Source organism: Leuresthes tenuis, unplaced genomic scaffold, assembly GCF_036924035.1.
Source record: "Leuresthes tenuis unplaced genomic scaffold, fLeuTen1.0.hap1 SCAF_17, whole genome shotgun sequence".
NCBI lineage: Eukaryota > Metazoa > Chordata > Actinopteri > Atheriniformes > Atherinopsidae > Leuresthes > Leuresthes tenuis.
In genome coordinates, this window is record NW_027325371.1 from 30,361,082 (window position 1) to 30,380,630 (window position 19,549).

A 19,549-nucleotide genomic window follows, 5' to 3' on the forward strand; every position below is an offset into this window, starting at 1 on the left:
CTGGCAACTAAAGAAAATAAACATGAGCTGAGCAGTGGCTGGATCTATGATACATTGCCATGACAAACAAAAAAACACAAGTTGCTACATGTGATGAATGAATATGCTGAAATCCTCCCTAATTCAGATGAATACTGGTTTGGCAAGTTACGAGACAATAAAATGTCTGGAGGCATTCTTAATTGTTGTATCATTTATTATATGAAGACTCTCAATGTTTTCTTGAAAATATAATATTCTACTGTGATTTTTAATTTTTTTGACTGTGTACTCTGAAGTGTACCATACAATCGCAAAAAATAATCCCACCCTCAGCTGCTCACACTCCAAAGCTCCACATGTGTAGTGGAATTTCCAATATACAGATAGTATCACAAAATGTCACAACTTCCAGGATGCGTTTTAATCTCACTCATAAATATGGCACAATAGGAAAAGAAATACAAAATTAAAAGGTTCACTCAAACCACAGATGCTTATTGAGAAAAACAAGAGGCTCTATTAGCCCTTTCATTAATTGTCTCTTGGATCAGCAGGCTCTGATGGTGCACCCCTGTGGTCAGAGAGAGAAAGAAATCTTTGTGAAGGCAGGACACTTTCACGCTATGTTACACCTCTGTGAATCAAACAAGCAATGCAGCTCAAGACCTGCATGACAACATACACAGCATAAAAAAGATGGCAATAAAAATTAACAACAGGGATACTAAAAAAACATGACTTTGTTTAGTACCCCTCAAATTCTTATCCCTAAATTGTTGTAATTGAACTGACATATTGCTTTTTACTGTCTAAATATTACATCCATACACAAAGTGTCATATGTCATGGCTATATATTGGTGAGGTGTGATTGACTGAATAGTGCTGTAGAGTTATCTATTCATTAGATGATTGAAAATAAGATTTTTTCATTAATCAGGGGGAATGAAACATTGAAAATTTGTGTTTACTGTGTTTTTTTTTATGTGCGCTGACTTAGCATGGTGAGAAGGTAATGGAGAGGAAATGGAATAACGTGGTAAACATGTAGCTGCTTCTGTTTCTTTTTCACTTCTGTTTTTTTAAACCTGGGAAAAACCTCACCTGCTTTTATTTGAGTTAATTTATAAAATATATACTGTTTTTAGATCCTGACCTATATCCTTCTTTTTTGGAGGACTTTAGCTGAAGCATGCTCAACTATATACAAGAACAGCTCAAAAAAATTGAATATCGTGAAAAAGTTCAATATTTTTTGTCAGTCATTTCAGAAAGTAAAATTGACTCATAGACTATATAGATTCATTACACATGGAGTGAAATATTTCAAGCCTTTATTTCTTTTGATTGTTATGGCTTACACATAATTAAAATGCACATACCCTGAGTAAGGTGGTGGTGGGGCATCATATTGTCCATTGCGATTCAGAGCCTCATTGTAGCTGGGTAGAGGTGGGGCAGTGATCCCAGCTAGGGGCACCATCTCTGGGGCTGGATGCCCATCTCCTACCATTCTCACTGGTGCACTGGACCAGCAGAAAAAACAACATAAAGAAATCAAACGTAGAACTGATCCAAGTTTAGTGATGTGTTACATACATGAATGTTTTCAGTGGGCCTATCTTTGGCCTTTTGTGAAAAAAATGGTGACTCTACAAAAAATGTCAGCAGTATTCATATGACTCAAAGGACGATAAAATGCAAGACAGAGGTATTATTATCAGCAGAAGCAGTTGTTATAGTGCCAGAATGGTATTTGCTGTGTGGCATGTTATTACAGTGCTATCACCCAGATCATTTTTGGTATTGGATTGACAAAGTGGCATTGAGTTCTTATGGGTATATTGTGATATAAATTATTACTGGTTCAATTCAATTCAATTGAGTTTAGTTTTATTGTTATAGCACCAAATTACAACAAATGCCATGTCATGGCTCTCCAAAGATATAATCCAATTCAAGTTATTTAGAGTCCACTTCATTTGAATACAATCATAATAAAAAATTATATACATATATTTTATAAAATTCCAAATTCAATTCATGCATACAGAGACAATTCAAGTTGCCTAGCTAAGGAAACCAATAGATTTCCACACATTTCCACAGTTGCCTCGTGCATGCTCAGGGTTGAAGTCTGGATCTAAGTGAAGTTTCGTGCAATCTGTTAGTTTCCATAGCTAGAGAATTTATTCTGTAAACATGATTTGGACTAATTTGGAATTTAATGAATTGGATTCTAATTGGAATGTGTCTTTGAAGTGCCCTGAGATGATGTATGCTGTGAATTGATGCTATATAAATTAAACTGAATTGATTTGATTTGGTGGGCCAAAGACAACATTTTATATATAATTTCTTGGTTAGCATAAAATGTTTATCAGGTATTGCTGCATATATGAGCAGACTTACTGAGCCAACCTCCTCCCGGACTTGTTCTTGCTTTTGTAGAAGTAGATTCCCAGTACAGTGGCAATAACAGCTGTTACTAGTATAGCCAAGATCCCAGCCACCAAACCTGACACATCGACTCTGGGTGCATATGCTTCAAAGACAAACAAAGACATAATCATAACCACTGTCTCTAATTTAGTTCTCATACCAGTCAGTCAGCAAGTCATTCACTTATCACCGAAGGGTTTGGGAAGATACGATTAACTCATATGATTACTACCATTATGATGAGTATGTATACATTGTTAAGCATTTATTTTCAGTATGAAAATTTGACAAATGAGCCAAACACAAAGATCCAAAACCTAGATTAAAGAATGATGTTAAGATTTTTATTACCTTGGCTGTTGACATATTCTTTCCAAAACGATTCCTAAAAATTTAAGCAAAATAAGTTAAGTTAATAAGTTAATTCTACTTAAGAGTCTTTATTTTCCCCACAAACACAAGGCAAAATGTTTTGTACGTTTAGTTAATAGTTTTGGAAGTTATATTTAAAGAAATATGCTTATCTTTGTGGCTGCAACAGCAAAAAAAAATGCAACAATAAGTACAAGGAATTTGGTAATTATTTCCGGTTCACAAAATTCTTTAAACTATTCTAGGAAATGATTAACATTATGAACTCCCCAGCTGCTGGGGTGATGCCAAAGTCAAGTTTGAAATTAGAATTTTGGTTTAGGTAAGATCAAAATGAGTGCACACAGTACAGTGACTGTGACACTCTCCCAGCAGCATTACCGTCTTAATGTCATCTTCGTAAACCTCTCTGGCCTCTTCATAGCTGCACTGCTCTTCATAGCATTCCCTCTCCAGGTTGTCGGCCACCACCAGCTCAAAGTCCCAACTATTATAGAGCAATGATCGGGACAGGAAGGATGTAGCTGACTGTTCATCCACTAATACTGGATCTTCTGCAGGATGTAAATAATGTCCACTCATGGAAAATATAGTGCAGAATAACAGTAATACAACTTTCATAAAGTGACACACACTTTTAAACACTACTATTTTGGCCAAAATACCAAAGCATGCAATTGTTTTGTTGTTGTCATTTTATAAACATTGCATGTACATTAGAAACTAGTGGAACAGTGACGAAGCACCATAAAACAGTAGTAAGAATGTATAAAGAGATAAACAAACTAATTAGATTTCTTTCATTGCACCATGTAGTTTCAAGACCACAAAAGAAAAAAAAATTGTAGGTCACTTACTCAAGTGACCTATTCAATTCCAATGTTAAACTTTAAGAAGTGAGGTTACATGTCGTTCTGTTGAATAGAATATTCTGTTTAAGTTTCCTTCTTTTTTTGGATTAACTACTGGTCATTTCCTTTCTACTACCTGTATAAATAAACCTTAATTTCCTAGAGGGAACCTCCCAAGGGATCAATAAAGTTCTAGCCATAGAAATGTGTTAGGAACACTGAGATGCTACTAAGAATGGTTACATCTTTCTCTGATATATGGAGAGACATTATTATCATAATTGCTTGCTTTACATGCTTTACATACAAATTTGCACAAAAGACTTAGCTTTATTTTGGATACTTGCAAATGTATGTCCTAATTCCCAAACAAATGCCAAGCAAAATTAAAGAATAGTAATAAGATTTTACATTGTAAACTGAACAAGATTATTCCTTACTGATATTTTAACTCTCAGTAAAGAAAAGCTTCCTGTGCATAAAAATATTTGATTGTGTGTGCACACAAGGCCTGATCAGCTGGTGAAAAACTGGGCCATCTTGGATTATTATTTACCCAATTGTTTTTTCAAGGTAGGAAAGATTAATGCTATTAAAGATTTGAAAAAAGTTAACATAGAGATTAATGTAATTGTGGATTGAATAAATGTAAATACGTGGTTGAATAGTCAAAAAATGTTGCCTCGTAATGTTGCCTTCCTAAGAACGCCATGGTTAAGGAAAGATGGTAGGTGAAGTTAGAAAAAGACAGCTGTGCTGCAAAGAGAATTCAACCACCCTTAGCTGTGATGTTGGTCTGCATTGAAGCAGTGAAACTGTTCAATAAAAAGTCTACAATAGGTGCTTCAGATACTTTGTCTTATTAGATCTTATTAGATTATTAGATAAAAGTTATTGTTATCAAGAGGAAAAAATTGTTTACAAAAACAAAAAATTGTTTTTTTTTTAAATCCACGTGCAGCAGTTTTGATGTTGATAACAGTTGTGTACAGTAGGGGGTGTAGTTTGCTGTCTCAATGGTGGTGATCTCACTGAGGTCAGAGGGCACTTGGGAAAAAAATAGTACAACTGAATGCAGGTAGGCAACTACAGAGGCTAGCAGGGAGGAAATTCTATTGTAATCCTACACTATTTAAAAGTTAGTTATCACAATATCCTCAGATGTTGGTTCAGTTTTACCTTATGCATTCGATGAGGTAGGATCGCCGCTGGATACAGCTTGAATACATTGCATGTGTCATCCTGTGTTAGGTAGGAAACTTTTTTTTTTATATTTACAACATTCTGTTCTGTATTTTATGTCAATTTAATATGTATTTCAGTAAAAGTACATATTGTATGTAACGGAAATTTAGTGACATATTTTGTACAACTGCTGAAAAGACGATGTACTGATGCCATATGGTGACTTTTATTTCTGTTTGAGCATTTATGTATCACTTCCGTGTTTTTGTAAAGCATACAAAATATTTTGGTTTCGTATTTTTTCTCAATTAGAGTTTTAAAAGTTTTTCATGATGTACTTATTTATTTATTTTTTTAGATATGCACAACCACTGTGCGAAGCCTTTTATATTATTCTTGAAAACATTCCGGAAAGGGAGCAAAGACCCCACAAAAAGTTGTGTGGGTGTTCTTATCCTGGCTTCATTATCTTATATGCACAAGACACTTTCCCATGTGGACACTTGGATGGGGAACTCTGTGAGAGTGCTGTTTGTGGACTACAGCTCAGCATTCAACACCATAGTCCCCTCCAGGCTGGTCACAAAGCTGTGAGATCTTAGACTGAACTCCTCTCTGTGTAGGTGGGTCCACAGCTTCCTAACCACCTCACACTCAACATTGGATCCCATCTAGGGTGCGTGCTGAGCACCCTGCTGTACTCCCTGTGCACACATGACTGTGTGTCCACATGTGACAAATAAAACTATCTTGAATCGTATATATCTTATTAGAGATAATATAAAATATTACTTCATCAATAAGGTTTGTTATTTAAAAAGAACAGAAAATTAGGAAAAAAAAGTTCAATCGCGTTAGTTGTGTTGTCACAGGTTTGTCACACCCTCCTGTCATCTTTATCCACATGAATCATATACTTTGAAGTCTCTGTTAGTGAATGATTTGATTTGTGATCATCATATTGATATATTTTGTCTTACAGAAACCTGGATGAATCAACTCCCTCTGACTATTTAAATGTTCATGTTCCTAGAACCACAGGTAGAGGAGGAGGAGTGGCAGCTATCTTCAGATCAGGGTTACTAATCAGTCCTAGACCCAAGATTAGTTTTAGCTCTTTTGAATCTCTGATTCTCAGTTTTTCCCACCCAAAGTGGAAATCACAAAAACCTCTTGTGTTTGTTGTTGTGTATCGTCCACCTGGCCCTTATTCTGAGTTTCTCTCTGAATTCTCAGAGTTTTTATCACAGTTAGTGCTGAGTACAGATAAAGTCATTGTAGTGGGTGACTTTAATATTCATGTAGATGTTGAAAATGACAGCCTAAATATTAACTTTAATTCTATATTAGACTCTATTGGATTTTCTCAAAGTGTTCACAGACCTACTCACTGCCTTAATCATACCCTTGACCTTGTGCTGACTTATGGCATTGAGAGTGAACAGTTAACAGTGTTCCCTCATAACCCTGTCTTGTCTGACCATTTTTTAATAACTTTTGAATTTACATTACTTGACTACACGGTTTCTGAGAAGAATTCTACATATAGAAGGTGTCTGTCAGAGAATGCTGTAACCAGATTTAAAGAGTTGATTTCATCATCCTTTTCTTCACTGCCATGTGCTGATATGACACAGGATGGCTACCTAAATTTTACTCCAGTAGAACTTGACTCTCTTGTTGACAGCACTACAGCTTCAATGCGTACAACACTGGACAATGTTGCCCCTCTGAAAAGGAAGGTAATCAGTCAGAAGAGGTTGGCTCCTTGGTATAATTCACAGCTGCGTGCGTTAAAGCAGACTGCAAGAAAGCTGGAGAGACAGTGGCGTTCCTCTAATTTAGAAGAGTCTCAATTAGTCTGGAAAGATAGTTTAATAACGTATAAGAAAGCACTTCGTAAAGCTAGAACTGCGTATTATTCATTATTGATAGAAGAGAATAAGAATAATCCCAGGTTTCTTTTCAGCACTGTTGCCAGACTGACAAAGACTCCGAGCTCTGTTGAGCCATGTATTCCTTTAACTCTCAGCAGTGATGATTTCATGAGATTCTTCATCAATAAAATTGTTTCTATCAGAGAGAAGATTAATGGAATCCTTCCCATTATTATCACTGATGTATCATCAAGTAGAGCAGCTTTAGAAGTATCTTTCGAACCTGAATTGTATTTAGACAGCTTCTGTCCAGTTGATCTTTCTGAGCTAACAACAGCAATAGTCTCTTCTAAACCATCAACTTGTATGTTAGACCCAATCCCAACCAGACTGTTCAAGGAGGTTTTCCCCTTAATTGACACTTCCATATTGGATTTGATCAATCGGTCTTTGTTGATAGGATATGTACCTCAGACTTTTAAGGTTGCTGTAATTAAACCTTTACTTAAAAAACCTACTCTTGATTCAGAAGTGTTGGCTAATTATCGACCTATATCCAATCTCCCTTTTTTGTCCAAAGTTCTTGAAAAAATAGTTGCAGTTCAACTTTGTGATCATTTACATAGAAATAATCTGTTTGAAGAGTTTCAGTCAGGATTCAGAGTGCATCATAGCACAGAAACGGCACTGGTGAAAGTTACCAATGATCTCCTGTTAGCTTCTGATAGCGGACTTGTTTCTGTGCTTGTCCTGTTGGATCTCAGTGCTGCATTTGATACGATCGATCACAGCATTCTGTTACAGAGACTTGAACATGTTATTGGGATTAAAGGAACTGCATTAGGCTGGTTTAAGTCATATTTATCTGATAGATTCCAGTTTGTTCTTGTAAATGAGGAATCTTCCTCACACGTTGGAGTAAGTCATGGAGTTCCTCAGGGTTCTGTGCATGGACCGATTCTTTTTACTTTATACATGCTTCCATTAGGTAACATTATCAGACAGCATGGCATAAATTTCCATTGTTATGCTGATGATACTCAGCTGTACTTATCTATGAAACCAGATGAAACCTACAGGTTGGTCAGGCTACAAGCCTGTCTTAAAGACATAAAGACCTGGATGACTCAGAACTGTCTGCTTTTAAATTCAGACAAAACTGAAGTTGTTCTCTTTGGACCTGAGCGCTTCAGGGAGAAATTGTCTAGTTATATAGTTACTCTAGATGGTATTTCCTTGGCTTCTAGTTCTACAGTGAGGAACCTTGGAGTTATTTTTGACCAGAATTTATCATTTGACGCACATATAAAACTGGTTTCTAGGACTGCCTTCTTTCACCTTCGTAATATTGCCAAAATCAGGAACATCCTGTCTCAAGGTGATGCAGAGAAACTAGTTCATGCATTTGTTACTTCAAGATTGGACTACTGTAATTCCTTATTATTGGGCTGTCCCACATATTCTCTGAAAAGCCTCCAGCTGATCCAAAATGCTGCAGCCAGAGTTCTGATGAGAACTAACAGGAGAGATCATGTTTCTCCAGTTTTAGCTTCTCTTCATTGGCTCCCTGTTAAATTCAGAATAGAATTTAAGATTCTTCTCCTCACATATAAAGCTCTTACTGACCGAACTCCATCATATCTTAAAGATCTCATTGTACAATATTTTCCTAACAGAGCACTTCGCTCCCAAACTGCAGGTTTACTTGTTGTTCCCAGAGTTTCTAAAAGTAGAATGGGAGGTAGAGCCTTCAGTTATCAGGCCCCTCTCTTGTGGAATAAGCTGCCAGTAAATGTCCGGGAAGCAGACACCCTTTCCACTTTTAAGATTAGGCTTAAAACTTTTCTTTTCGATAAAGCTTATAGTTAGGGATGGCTCAGGTAATCCTGAAACATCCCATAGTTAAGCTGCTATAGGCTTAGACTGCTGGGGGACCTCATCTGTCACACCTTTCCTCACTTTGCTCTCTTTTTCCCCCTGTTTAATTTCAAAATTGATTTTATGTACATGTGACATTATTGTGGTTATTAACCTATGTTTCCCTGTTCCAACAGATATCCTTTGAATGGCGTTATGGTGTTTTTCCCCCCTCTTTTCCCTCTTTTCTGTCTTCTCAAACCCCAGCTGGTCGAGGCGGATGGCCACCCTTCCTGAGTCTGGTTCTGCCAGAGGTTTCTTCCTGTTAAAAGGGAGTCGTTCCTTTCCACAGTTGCCACAGGCACGCTCAGGACGGGAGATTGGACTGAAGACACATTTCGGTGCAATCTGTTGGTTTCCTTAGCTAGGATATTAATTTTTTTAATTAGCTCTATATGAATTAATTGGATTATGATTACAATGAATTGAATTCCAATTGGCTTGAATTGGACTATATTACTTAAGTGCCTTGAGATGACAATTGTTGTAATCTGGCGCTATATAAATAAAATTGAATTGAATTGAAAAAATTGAAAATCACACTTAATATGACTAGATGAAAATCATTTTGAAAAGTGTTGCTATGAGAGCTACAGCCAAACTGAATCATGGAATAGAATGATCTTCTTTCTTTTATAAATAATGATCCAATATATTCCATGCTAACGAAGATATTGAAGGGAGTGTTGGTGCTTTATTCCTTAGCATTTGGAGAATTCTAACAGCTCTTATCATAGCTGCCACTTAGATACTTCTGGTAATTTCACTCAGCTAGGAATGTTCCGAGACAAAATAGACTTTTTGACTGGACCCATGGTTTAAATATGCTAACCCTAAATGGTGGGTTTGGTGTTCTGTTGAGAAAACAGCCAGTCAAATCAAGCTTGTTTTTGTTATTCTTTTAGGCACAAAATAACCACAATCCATTAAAATGTAAAAAACAATAACAGCTGTAACACATTTCCTGATAGTTCACTTCTTTTGGGCAGGTGTGAAAGCTCATCCGTACTCTGGTGCGGACCATACAAGCGAACTCTGCTCTGCCTGAAAATGTGCATTTTGGTGCACTTCCAGATGAGCTCCATGGAATATCCAGCAAACCAATGAAAGAATCTGACGTAGAGCACAGTGCATTTTGGATAGAAAAAAAGAACCCAAAGCCAACAGCATGAAACAGAAAAAGCAGAAGTAAACAAAGAAAAAGATGGAAAATGTCTTGTGGTCAGATTTGAAATAGTGAGGAGGCGCAGGTGCTTATTGATATATGGTCAGAGGACTATATATTGCGGTTGCTTTTGGATAATATTATTGCTTTTTGTGATCAAGCTGGCTGAAGAGGATGGATCTCCGTTTTCAGTCTGAGCCAATCAGTGATCCGAGTTTAATTCTTCCTCATGCTTTTTTCCTTACTGGTCTGGACTCATTTCAAGCAATAGCACCCCAAATGAGCAGCTGTTATAACTGCACAATGTTGTCCAGTCAGTTTGGTCCCCTTTCAAAAGTTCAGTGTGCCAGTAAATCATATTGAATTTTTTCAGCATTCCCCACTCAATCTGGAACTGACTACCCTAATATGAAACCCTTAGACTTCAGTGGCAATGCAAAATCCCCAGAGCTGAAATAGTGCTTTAAGGGGAACTCTGGTATTTTTAAACCTAGACCTTATTTCTGGCATGAAATACGTTTATCTATTCACCAGAGCAGTTTGGTGAAAGTTGGCATCCTTCGGAAGATATTTAGATTCCTCGAGATCCATATAACGGAGTGAAGGTGGCTTAGACGAAGCAGCCTCTAAATAAGGCATTATCTGTCTTTATTTCACCAATACTTTAAGATGAATGAATGAATGAACGCATAACTATTGCTCTGTTAGTTCACAGCTTCAATGTTGTTGTTATTGGCGGCTATCGGGGGGCTTATAGAGGGCTTTCTACACACTCGTCTACTGGGATGATGTCATCGACGCCCGCCTCTGCAGCACAGCTCATTCCCTCCGGTAAGGACGTTCATCCTACTCAAAGTTGTCGTCCATGTTATAATTGGCTTTGTTCTTAGACATTATAAATTCATATTCTGTATTTTCCTAAATAACCTATGTTCCTAGCTGGTACTTTTCCACTCTGCTCATACTGCACAATCAATGACCTTAAAATGGTCCAAGACCTTAGAATGACATAAACAACTGGGTCAGACAAAACATCTCTATTGGAGTAGATAGGTCTGGTACATTAGATCCACACCTAAAACAGCACTCACACACACACACACATTGTTTATCACATCCAAAGAACACACGAGGACAGTGGTTGGCCTGCTCATGCCACTAAAAACTGGCCAATTATACTCTGACAAGTGTGAATACAACTTCTGTGAGATAAAACTGAATATAAATATGAAATGTTTCCGGATATCGGGGCTCGGCCTGACGGATTTCCTGCGGGAGCTCTGGCACTCCGAGTCCAGCGCTGCAATATACTTTACATGTGATATTATTCAACTAATAAATACTTTTTTAATAAACGATTTCTCCAGCTTGTTCTTGGCCTTCCAATGAAAGAATCGGGCTAACATCCACGTCGTCAAAATCTGATAAATATCCTGCCATGTTGCACAAAACAGAAGCAAACTACGTGTGAAGTTAGCCGACTGTCACAGAGCACGGAGTAAATAAGATGTGCTGCAGCAGCGCGCGTCGATGACGTCGCATTAAAACCTATGAGAAGAATAAACACAGAGGATGAAAAATTTTAAGAAAAGAGGGCAAGGCAGTGAATGGTGGGGCACCATTTTTACGTAAAAGCTAGGCTAAAAAGACATGTCTTAAATCCATATATCCATATATCTTATATCCATATAACGAACATGTACGATAGCTCTGTTAGCACATAGCAACTGTTATGTGGCTACTTGCAGCTATAGGAGAGCTAATGGAGGGAATTCTACACACACCTCTACTGGGGCGACTTCTAACTGCGGGAACGCGCACAGCTACATAAAGAGAACCTACAGGTTATTGTTGCTCAATGCGATGACGTATGAGCCGATTTACAGGTCAAAATCGATGCGCAATTCTTTGTAGGTTTCACTCATGTTTATGCGCTATCTGGAGTCTTTAGTTTACAAACCGCTGAGAAAAACCTTCTTTTTACACTTTATCTAAACATTTCTAATGTCAAACATTTTTCTATTCCCAGTGTGTTTAATTTTTCTCACACTCATGAAAAAGCTCTACGCCGTGCATTATGTCCTGAATAGGCTATCTATAGCATTAGATTTCTTTGCTAATGCATTTGGCAATGCTGAGTTTGAGGTTGCAGAGATTTGCATCGGGTTTTTAAAAGCCAATATGTAAATTACATGTGTGAAACTCACAATGCTGGGTCTAAACAGAACAATATGGATGTAAGAAACATATTTTGACCCTCAAGTGTCTGTATTTTACCACAAGGAAATTATGCATTACTCGGCAGTGCAGATTTTTGAGGGTATTTTGAATTAAAACTGTCACTAATAAATTTTGGTCTGTTTTTATTCAGTCTTTGCCTACAGCGGGTGGATTTTCAGTACCACTGACTTTATCAACTTCACATTCTCCAAATGAAGTCAGGTACTGTAAGTGTGAATATCAAGTGTGACGGCCCCGCCCTCCATGGCAGGGTGTTTCCGGCTGGTTGGTGGCTGGTCTCTGTGTGTCTTCCAGGTTCAGCGGAGGCGGGACCATCGTAAATGAATGCGCTACACCTGGGGCCGGTGGAGCGTATTTATTCTCATGCTGGCTGACTCCTGGAGCCCCCCTTTTTCCATGCTGAGGGGGATGCTGCGCCGCGGCTTTGCTCTTTTGTGTCGTTTTCGTTTCGTACGCACACACAGGCACATCCATACACACCTACACTACTGACTACTGATCTTTTTGTTTTCTTTTTATTAATAAATGTATTACTTTTGTTGCAACCTCGTCTCCTTTCCTGTTCTTGGTCACAGTCCTTGAGCCGGGCTGTAACACAAGCACTAACTATATATTGTTTCAGATAATCTGAAATATTTCATTTTATGATTATAATCGCAATGGAAAATATATACTTTTTTCAGTACTCATCACTCCTTCTGCAGATTAACCCCTGGTTTTCAGTTGTTCCTCTGTTGGATCATTTTCATGTTGCACATTCTTCTGTATTGCTGTTTTCCTGCCTTAGTTCTGTTACTTAGAAGCCACAGGACCATTTACCACCTATGCCTCACTCTTCTCTCTATTGTCTGCACTTGGGTCTGCTCTTCACACAGTGTTGATTATGAATTACTGGGAGTTGAACTTGTGTATGCCAGTACCAGTTCCACACAAACCAAAATGAGACTAATTTCAACCCATATTTTACATGGTAAGATCAAGACCACAGTATTGTAGAAAGAAATTTTCAGTTTCACTATGCAATACAACATTTCCGTTGGTAAATGCAATGTCTTTGTAGGAAATTAGCAACTGTGGTTTACCTGGTGTATGTCTGTAGCTGACAGAGCAGTGGACCATCCGCAGCAGGGACAATAAAGTGATCCACACCACGATCAAAACTGCCATTGAAGAGAAAAACTGGAAACAAAAAAGAGCTTCCACATAAAATATTCCAACAATTCTGGCCAGTAGCTGGATTCTGTTGAAGATGAACTTGTAAAACTCACCTGTGCCACACTGTTGCCCAACCTAGCTGCAGGTTGACCGATCTGTCAAAGCCCTCTAGGAGAAAAAAAACACTTAGTCCACTAGATTTTTCAAAAACCTGGGTGCTATAACTTAAAACAGAACTGCCAGTATCCTGAATTTTGTGTCGATACTGTCAGAACAGAAAGAACTCTTGTGCAAGAGACGTCACGCCACAAACCTGTTAGACAGGATAGCAGCTGAAGAGTAAAAACTTGACAAACCTGTCTGCATTCAGGCCTTTCTTACAGTTTACTTACAACTCTATGGGATTGGTGCGTATTATTTATTGATAGAGTCAATGAAAGAAGAACAAATTATCTTTATTATATATCTACATTTTTTAGGTCAACACTTCATGTCAAAGTCAAATTTATTTGTATAGCACATTTCATGTACAAAACAATTCAAAGTGCTTTACATAAAATAAAAGCATTGTAGCGGGGAGCGGAAAAAGCATTAAAAATATGTAAAATAATATAAATAGAAAGAAATAAAATACTTAAAATTAATAAAAACAAGCAACAGTCTAGATAAGTTAAAAGATACTGTGTAGATTTCATGCATAGACACATGAGAAAAGAAATGTTTTTAACCTGGATTTAAAAATGTCTACATTTGGTGACAGTTTAATCTCCTCTGGCAGTTTGTTCCACTTGTTTGCAGCATAACAGCTAAATGCTGCTTCTCTGTGTTTAGTCTGGACTGGACTAGCTGACCTGAGTCCTTGGATCTAAGAGCTCTGCTGGGTTTATATTCTCTGAACATATCACAGATTTTAAAATATATTCTGTGACTGACTGGAAGCCAGTGTAAAGATTTTGAAACTGGTGTGACGTGTTCAGATGTCTTAGTCCTGGTTAAAACTCTAGCAGCAGCGTTCTGGATGAGCTGCAGATGTTTAATGCTCTTTTTGGGAAGTCCAGTTAAAAGACCATTACAGTAATCGAGTCTACTGGAGATGAATGCATGGATTAGTTTCTCCTGGTCTTTTTGAGAGAGAAAACCTTTCCTCCAGACACTGAGACAGTACGTCTGCTGGGCAAATGTCCAATTGCCCAAAATTGTGTGAGACTATCGGCAGATTCAAACAAGGCGCGCCTCAAATAGAGCAAACAATATAGTAAGATTATAATTACCCCAATAACTACTGTTTAAATAAATATATTATCGGGTGAAACAAAAACAAAACACTGGAGTACAGTGAAGAAAGCCTGGAGAGCCTCACGGATTTCATCGACGAGTGTTTTGACAGGATCGTCATGGGGAAAACTAACCAAACCCCATCTGCTAGCAGCAAGGCTTCAACTTCAAAGAGAAGTCGTAATGAAGAGTCACCCGGAGCGACGCCTCCAGCTGGTAATGATTTGACGGACATTTTAACATCGATCGATAACAAATTATCCAGCTTCGACGCCTGTATGTCTCTGGTAGAAATTCTACACAGAGAGTTCCAGGCATTACGGGAGTCGTTGGAGTTCAGCCAGCAACAGGTGCAGACGCTGGCTGCAGAAAACGCAGCCCTCAGAGGATCGGTGAAAACACTCACCGAAGGAATGAGCCGGATCTCTGATGAGAAGAAGAGGAAAAAAGAATCAATTATTGATCTCCAGGCTTGTAGTATGAGGGACAATCTGGTGTTCTCTGGAATCCCGGAGCAGGCAGACGAGGATCCTGAACTCGCAGTGAAAAACTTCATTCAAAATCAGCTGAAACTTCCAGGAGATGTAGTGAAAAACATTACTTTTCACCGAGTCCACTGCCTGGGAGGGAAGAGACCTGATGCCCGCCGACCGAGACCGATTGTGGCCAAGTTCGAGCATTTCCAACAGAAGGTCCAGGTGAGGGGACGCGGCAGGGAGCTGAGAGGAACGGACTTCAGCGTCAACGACCAGTTTCCCAAAGAAATCCTGGAAAGACGCAGGGTTCTGTTCCCCATCCGGAGAAAGTTCATGGAAGGAGGCTCCCGAGCTGTCATCGCGGTGGATAAGTTATTCATCAACGGGCAGCTGTACAGCGACCAGGAAACCACTCCTTGGCTCTTCTAAACTCCAGGTGATCTGTATTCGTTAACTTGTATGAATCATTTCACTGTAAATTATATAAGTAAGATGAAATAATCTATCCAATTCACAGTTATCCATCAAGGCAAAATATATAACTCACTGCCAGTCTCACCAGCACAGGATATATGCAGTTCATATTTGTTTATTTGGGTATATTTTTTGTTTTTGTTTATCCTTTTTCTATCTCACACTTCCACTCTTTTGTACTGTTTTTCTATTCTGTCTTTCTTCCCCAACCCGCTGCGTTTCCACCTTAATAAGTAATGTTAACAAGCACGGCGCACATAGAGTTTTGAGCAGAGCACATAATCAAGTTCCACGCAGCATCGACAGCGCAAGTACATATTGTAGCAAGCTCATATTGACAACTGAAACACCAACAATGGCATGTTCATGGAAGCATATATGCACACACACGCACGGGATGCTTTTAGCAAGCATCCAGCACTCACTGCGTTAGTCTGAGCATGTCCACGCTGAGGTTTATCTCATGGAATGTGCATGGAGCTGGGTCCAGAGAGAAGAGATTAAAAATCTCCAATAAATTGAAGGCGGACATTGTTTTATTACAGGAGATTCATTTATCAAAGACTGTAGCTGATGTTCTCACCACAGCACAGTTTCCTCATGTGTACTCAGCCGGTTACAACTCCAGACAAAGAGGTGTAGCCATTCTGATAAATAGAAGAGTAAATTTCACCGTAAACAACACAGTTATAGATCCAGAAGGTAGATTTCTAATAGTTAATTTATCTATTCAAAATATGAATTTATGCATTGCAAATATATATGGTCCAAATGTGGATGACCCCTCATTTTTTCACTTCACTCTTTGATCACTCAGATAACACACTCATCATAGGAGGGGACTTTAACATGGTATTAGACTCAGGAGTAGACAGACTCAGTACTTCAGGAAGTCAGCGGAACTAGTTAGCAGTTCCTTGATGAGGGATATTTCAGACACCAAAATCCACCCCATCACTATCAGTGATCACGCTGCAGTTTCTATCACACTGAAGAATAAAAGAGTTACACCACCAGCTAGGAATTGGAGATTTAATACATCACTACTAAAAGACCCTGATTTTATTAATTATTTCAAAAGGGAATGGTCTGTATATTTAGAATATAATGGCCTGCCAGGAATGTCAGCTTGTACTCTTTGGGAAGCCGGAAAAGCAGTTATGAGAGGCAAAATAAACTCTTTTTCATCAAATAAGAAAAAGAGGGAAAGTTCAAGGATATCAGATTTAGAACTCAGGATTAAATCATTAGAAATTGTCTACAGTACCTCCAAAGAGGAACACACACTGAATGAACTAAGAAAAGCTAAACTTGAATTAAACAAAATTATTGATAAACAAACACAGTTTCTGATACAAAGACTTCGCTTGGAGAACTTTGAGCACGGCAATAAATCTGGAAGGTTCCTAGCTAACCAACTAAAGAGAAACAAAGAGAAAACAACAATCACTTCTGTTAAAGACTCAAAAGGAAATGTCACCCATGACCCCGATGTAATCAACAATGCTTTTAGGGACTTCTATAAAACCTTATATTCATCACAAAATGATCCATCAGACAGTAACATAGATCAGTTTCTTAGTAATATCAACCTTCCAAAATTACAAACCGAACAGGCAATGGCTCTGGATTCACCTCTCTCAATAGGAGAACTCCATGAAGCCCTTCAACATATGCCTAGTAACAAAGCCCCGGGACCAGATGGTTTTCCAGCAGAGTTCTACAAAGAATTTTGGACTGTTTTGGCACCTGCATTTCACAAAATGGTATTACAAGTTAAGCAGAATGGCAGATTATCCCCACACATGAACTCTGCTAACATTATCTTGCTACAGAAACCAGTGAAAGACCCCATACTTCCATCCAGCTACCGCCCAATATCTCTAATAAATACAGACCTCAAAATAATTTGTAAAGCCCTCGCCAAAGGAATAGAAAAAATAACTCCACTTATAATACATCCTGACCAGACAGGTTTCATAAAGGGTAGACACTCATCCACTAACACTCGCAGGCTAATTAATCTCATAGACTATTCTACCATCAACAACCTGGAAACCACAATAGTCTCTCTAGATGCAGAAAAAGCATTTGATCGAGTGAACTGGAAATTTTTATTCGCAGCATTAAACAAATTTGGGTTTGGGTCACACTTCATCAACTGGATAAGGATATTATATAGCTCCCCAAATGCGTGTGTTAGGACAAATGATCAAACCTCTCCAAACTTCAGTCTGCAGAGAGGTACAAGACAGGGTTGCCCACTTTCTCCCTCACTTTTTGCTATTTTCATCAAACCTTTAGCATCTTCTAGCAGACAAGATAGAAATATTAAAGGCATCCAACCCCAAAATATTGAGCATAAAGTAAGTCTTTATGCTGATGATGTTTTACTTTTCCTTCAGAACTCTCAAACGTCTCTCACTCACACGATCACACTGATAAATAAATTCTCAGCACTTTCTGACTACTCTATCAATTGGTCTAAGACCACAGTTCTGCCCATTATCTGCAGAGTCCAGAATATACCATTTCCTCCAGGCTCTCAGAGCTAACAAAGCTAAATTATGTGCAATTATTAAAGACAGTAGAGGACGATCTCTCTCGTTGGAAGTCCTTACCTATATCACTTATGGGGAGAGTTACAACCATTAAAATGATGATACTACCAAAAGTTAATTATTTGTTCTCAATGATCCCCATAAAACCATCTGCTACTTGGTTTAAGTCACTAGATTCTTGCATCTCCAAATTTCTGTGGAAAAACAAACCACCACGTATTAGTTTAAAAACCCTACAGAAGACCAAGGACTGTGGTGGATTAGATTTACCTAATTTTCAGCACTATTCCTTAGCCAATAGGTTACAGTATATATCAAAATGGTTTAAACCTAGCCCAATAGATGAACCATGGATAAATATAGAACAAGCATTGTGTGATAATCTGGAAATCTCTGACCTGCCACTTATTAGTCAAAATGTAAAAATTCACAAATGTTTCAAAAGCATTAACATCAGCACCTGTCTGACAGCCTGGTGGGAATTTCTTAAAATAACAAAGTCTTCAATTGTCCCATGTAAGCTTACACCCATCTGGAACAATCCTGACATACTGCAAAACAAATAAATGCTAAACTTTACTCTGTGGAAGATCAAAGGAATCAAACATCTGGAACATATAATCCAAAATGGACATTTTATTTCATTTGATGAGCTCATATCACAACACGAGATAGGCAGCAATACATTCCTAGAATATCAACAACAAGTCTATAATAACAAAGAAATATATCCTCCACCAACCAGACTTACAACTCCCGACTAGGGTAGCAGAATTTCTAAGCATCTGCACCCCAAAACTACTATCAAAAATATTTAAATTATTGTCTAAAATAGATGACACAATGTCTCTTCCATCCTCAAAATGGGAGGCAGATTTATCCATCAGTTCTAGTCATAGCTTCTGGCCACAAATATGTTTGAACACCTTCAGAATGACTCAGAATTCTAATTTACAGCTCATACAATTCTTCATAGAACACACTATACAGGACAAAGGATGTTCAGGATGGGTCTAACACACTCAAACATCTGCTCACATTGCACAGATAACACACCTGATGATTATGCACATGCTTTGTGGTTCTGTGCGCCTGTCCAGAAGTTCTGGCTTGAAGTCTGTGCTGATAGGTCCTATCAACATGGCTAAAGTGTAGCATTCCTGCATGCCCCACACTGTGCATACTGGGTGACTTAGACAACATCAACATGGAAATTAACTCAGCACACATGGTTCTCACAGTGTTATGTATCGCAAAGAAAACTATTCTCATGAACTGGAAAGCGAAGAACAATCTGTGTATTAACCAGTTTAGAAATTTTCTTTTAGACTATATTAGCATGGAAACAATGTCTGCCTCCTCAAAACATCAATTGGCTGAATTTAATTCTCTCTGGTCCCCTCTGATTAGCTTTATCACATAGTGGTGGTGGTGGGTTGCTGTCCCGTCGCTCTGGGCGGTTGGGTGTGTGCTGGGGGGGGCTGTGTGGCTTCGGGCGTCTGGTGGTCTCTCGGGTCGTGGGGACCGGGTTGGTCATTGCTGGGGGGGACTGTGTGTCGGGCTTGGAGGGCAGTTTT

General features: G+C 38.4%; 1 protein-coding gene across 1 annotated transcript; it reads right to left on the minus strand.

Moving 5' to 3' along the window:
• Positions 1–388: 388 nt before the first annotated feature.
• On the minus strand, positions 389–13,497 carry prrg2 (proline rich Gla (G-carboxyglutamic acid) 2). Its single transcript, XM_072369328.1, has 7 exons — positions 13,300–13,497; positions 13,114–13,210; positions 3,177–3,349; positions 2,775–2,808; positions 2,394–2,526; positions 1,364–1,507; positions 389–553 (listed from the first exon to the last, which is right to left on the minus strand). The coding sequence occupies exons 2-7, from the start codon at positions 13,196–13,198 to the stop codon at positions 514–516; spliced, it is 609 nt and encodes a 202-aa protein (XP_072225429.1). The 5' UTR covers positions 13,199–13,210; positions 13,300–13,497; the 3' UTR covers positions 389–513.
• Positions 13,498–19,549: the final 6,052 nt, after the last annotated feature.

Bases quoted from the DNA above. Each gene is read 5' to 3' on its own strand.
- prrg2 (XM_072369328.1), bottom strand. From the start codon at position 13,198: ATGGCAGTTTTGATCGTGGTGTGGATCACTTTATTGTCCCTGCTGCGG. The intron at 2,809-3,176 runs GTAATGCTGCTG...TTAAATTTTTAG, and splicing joins ACGAAGATGACATTAAGACG to GAATCGTTTTGGAAAGAATA. The intron at 1,508-2,393 runs GTAAGTCTGCTC...CTGCTGGTCCAG, and splicing joins TCCGGGAGGAGGTTGGCTCA to TGCACCAGTGAGAATGGTAG.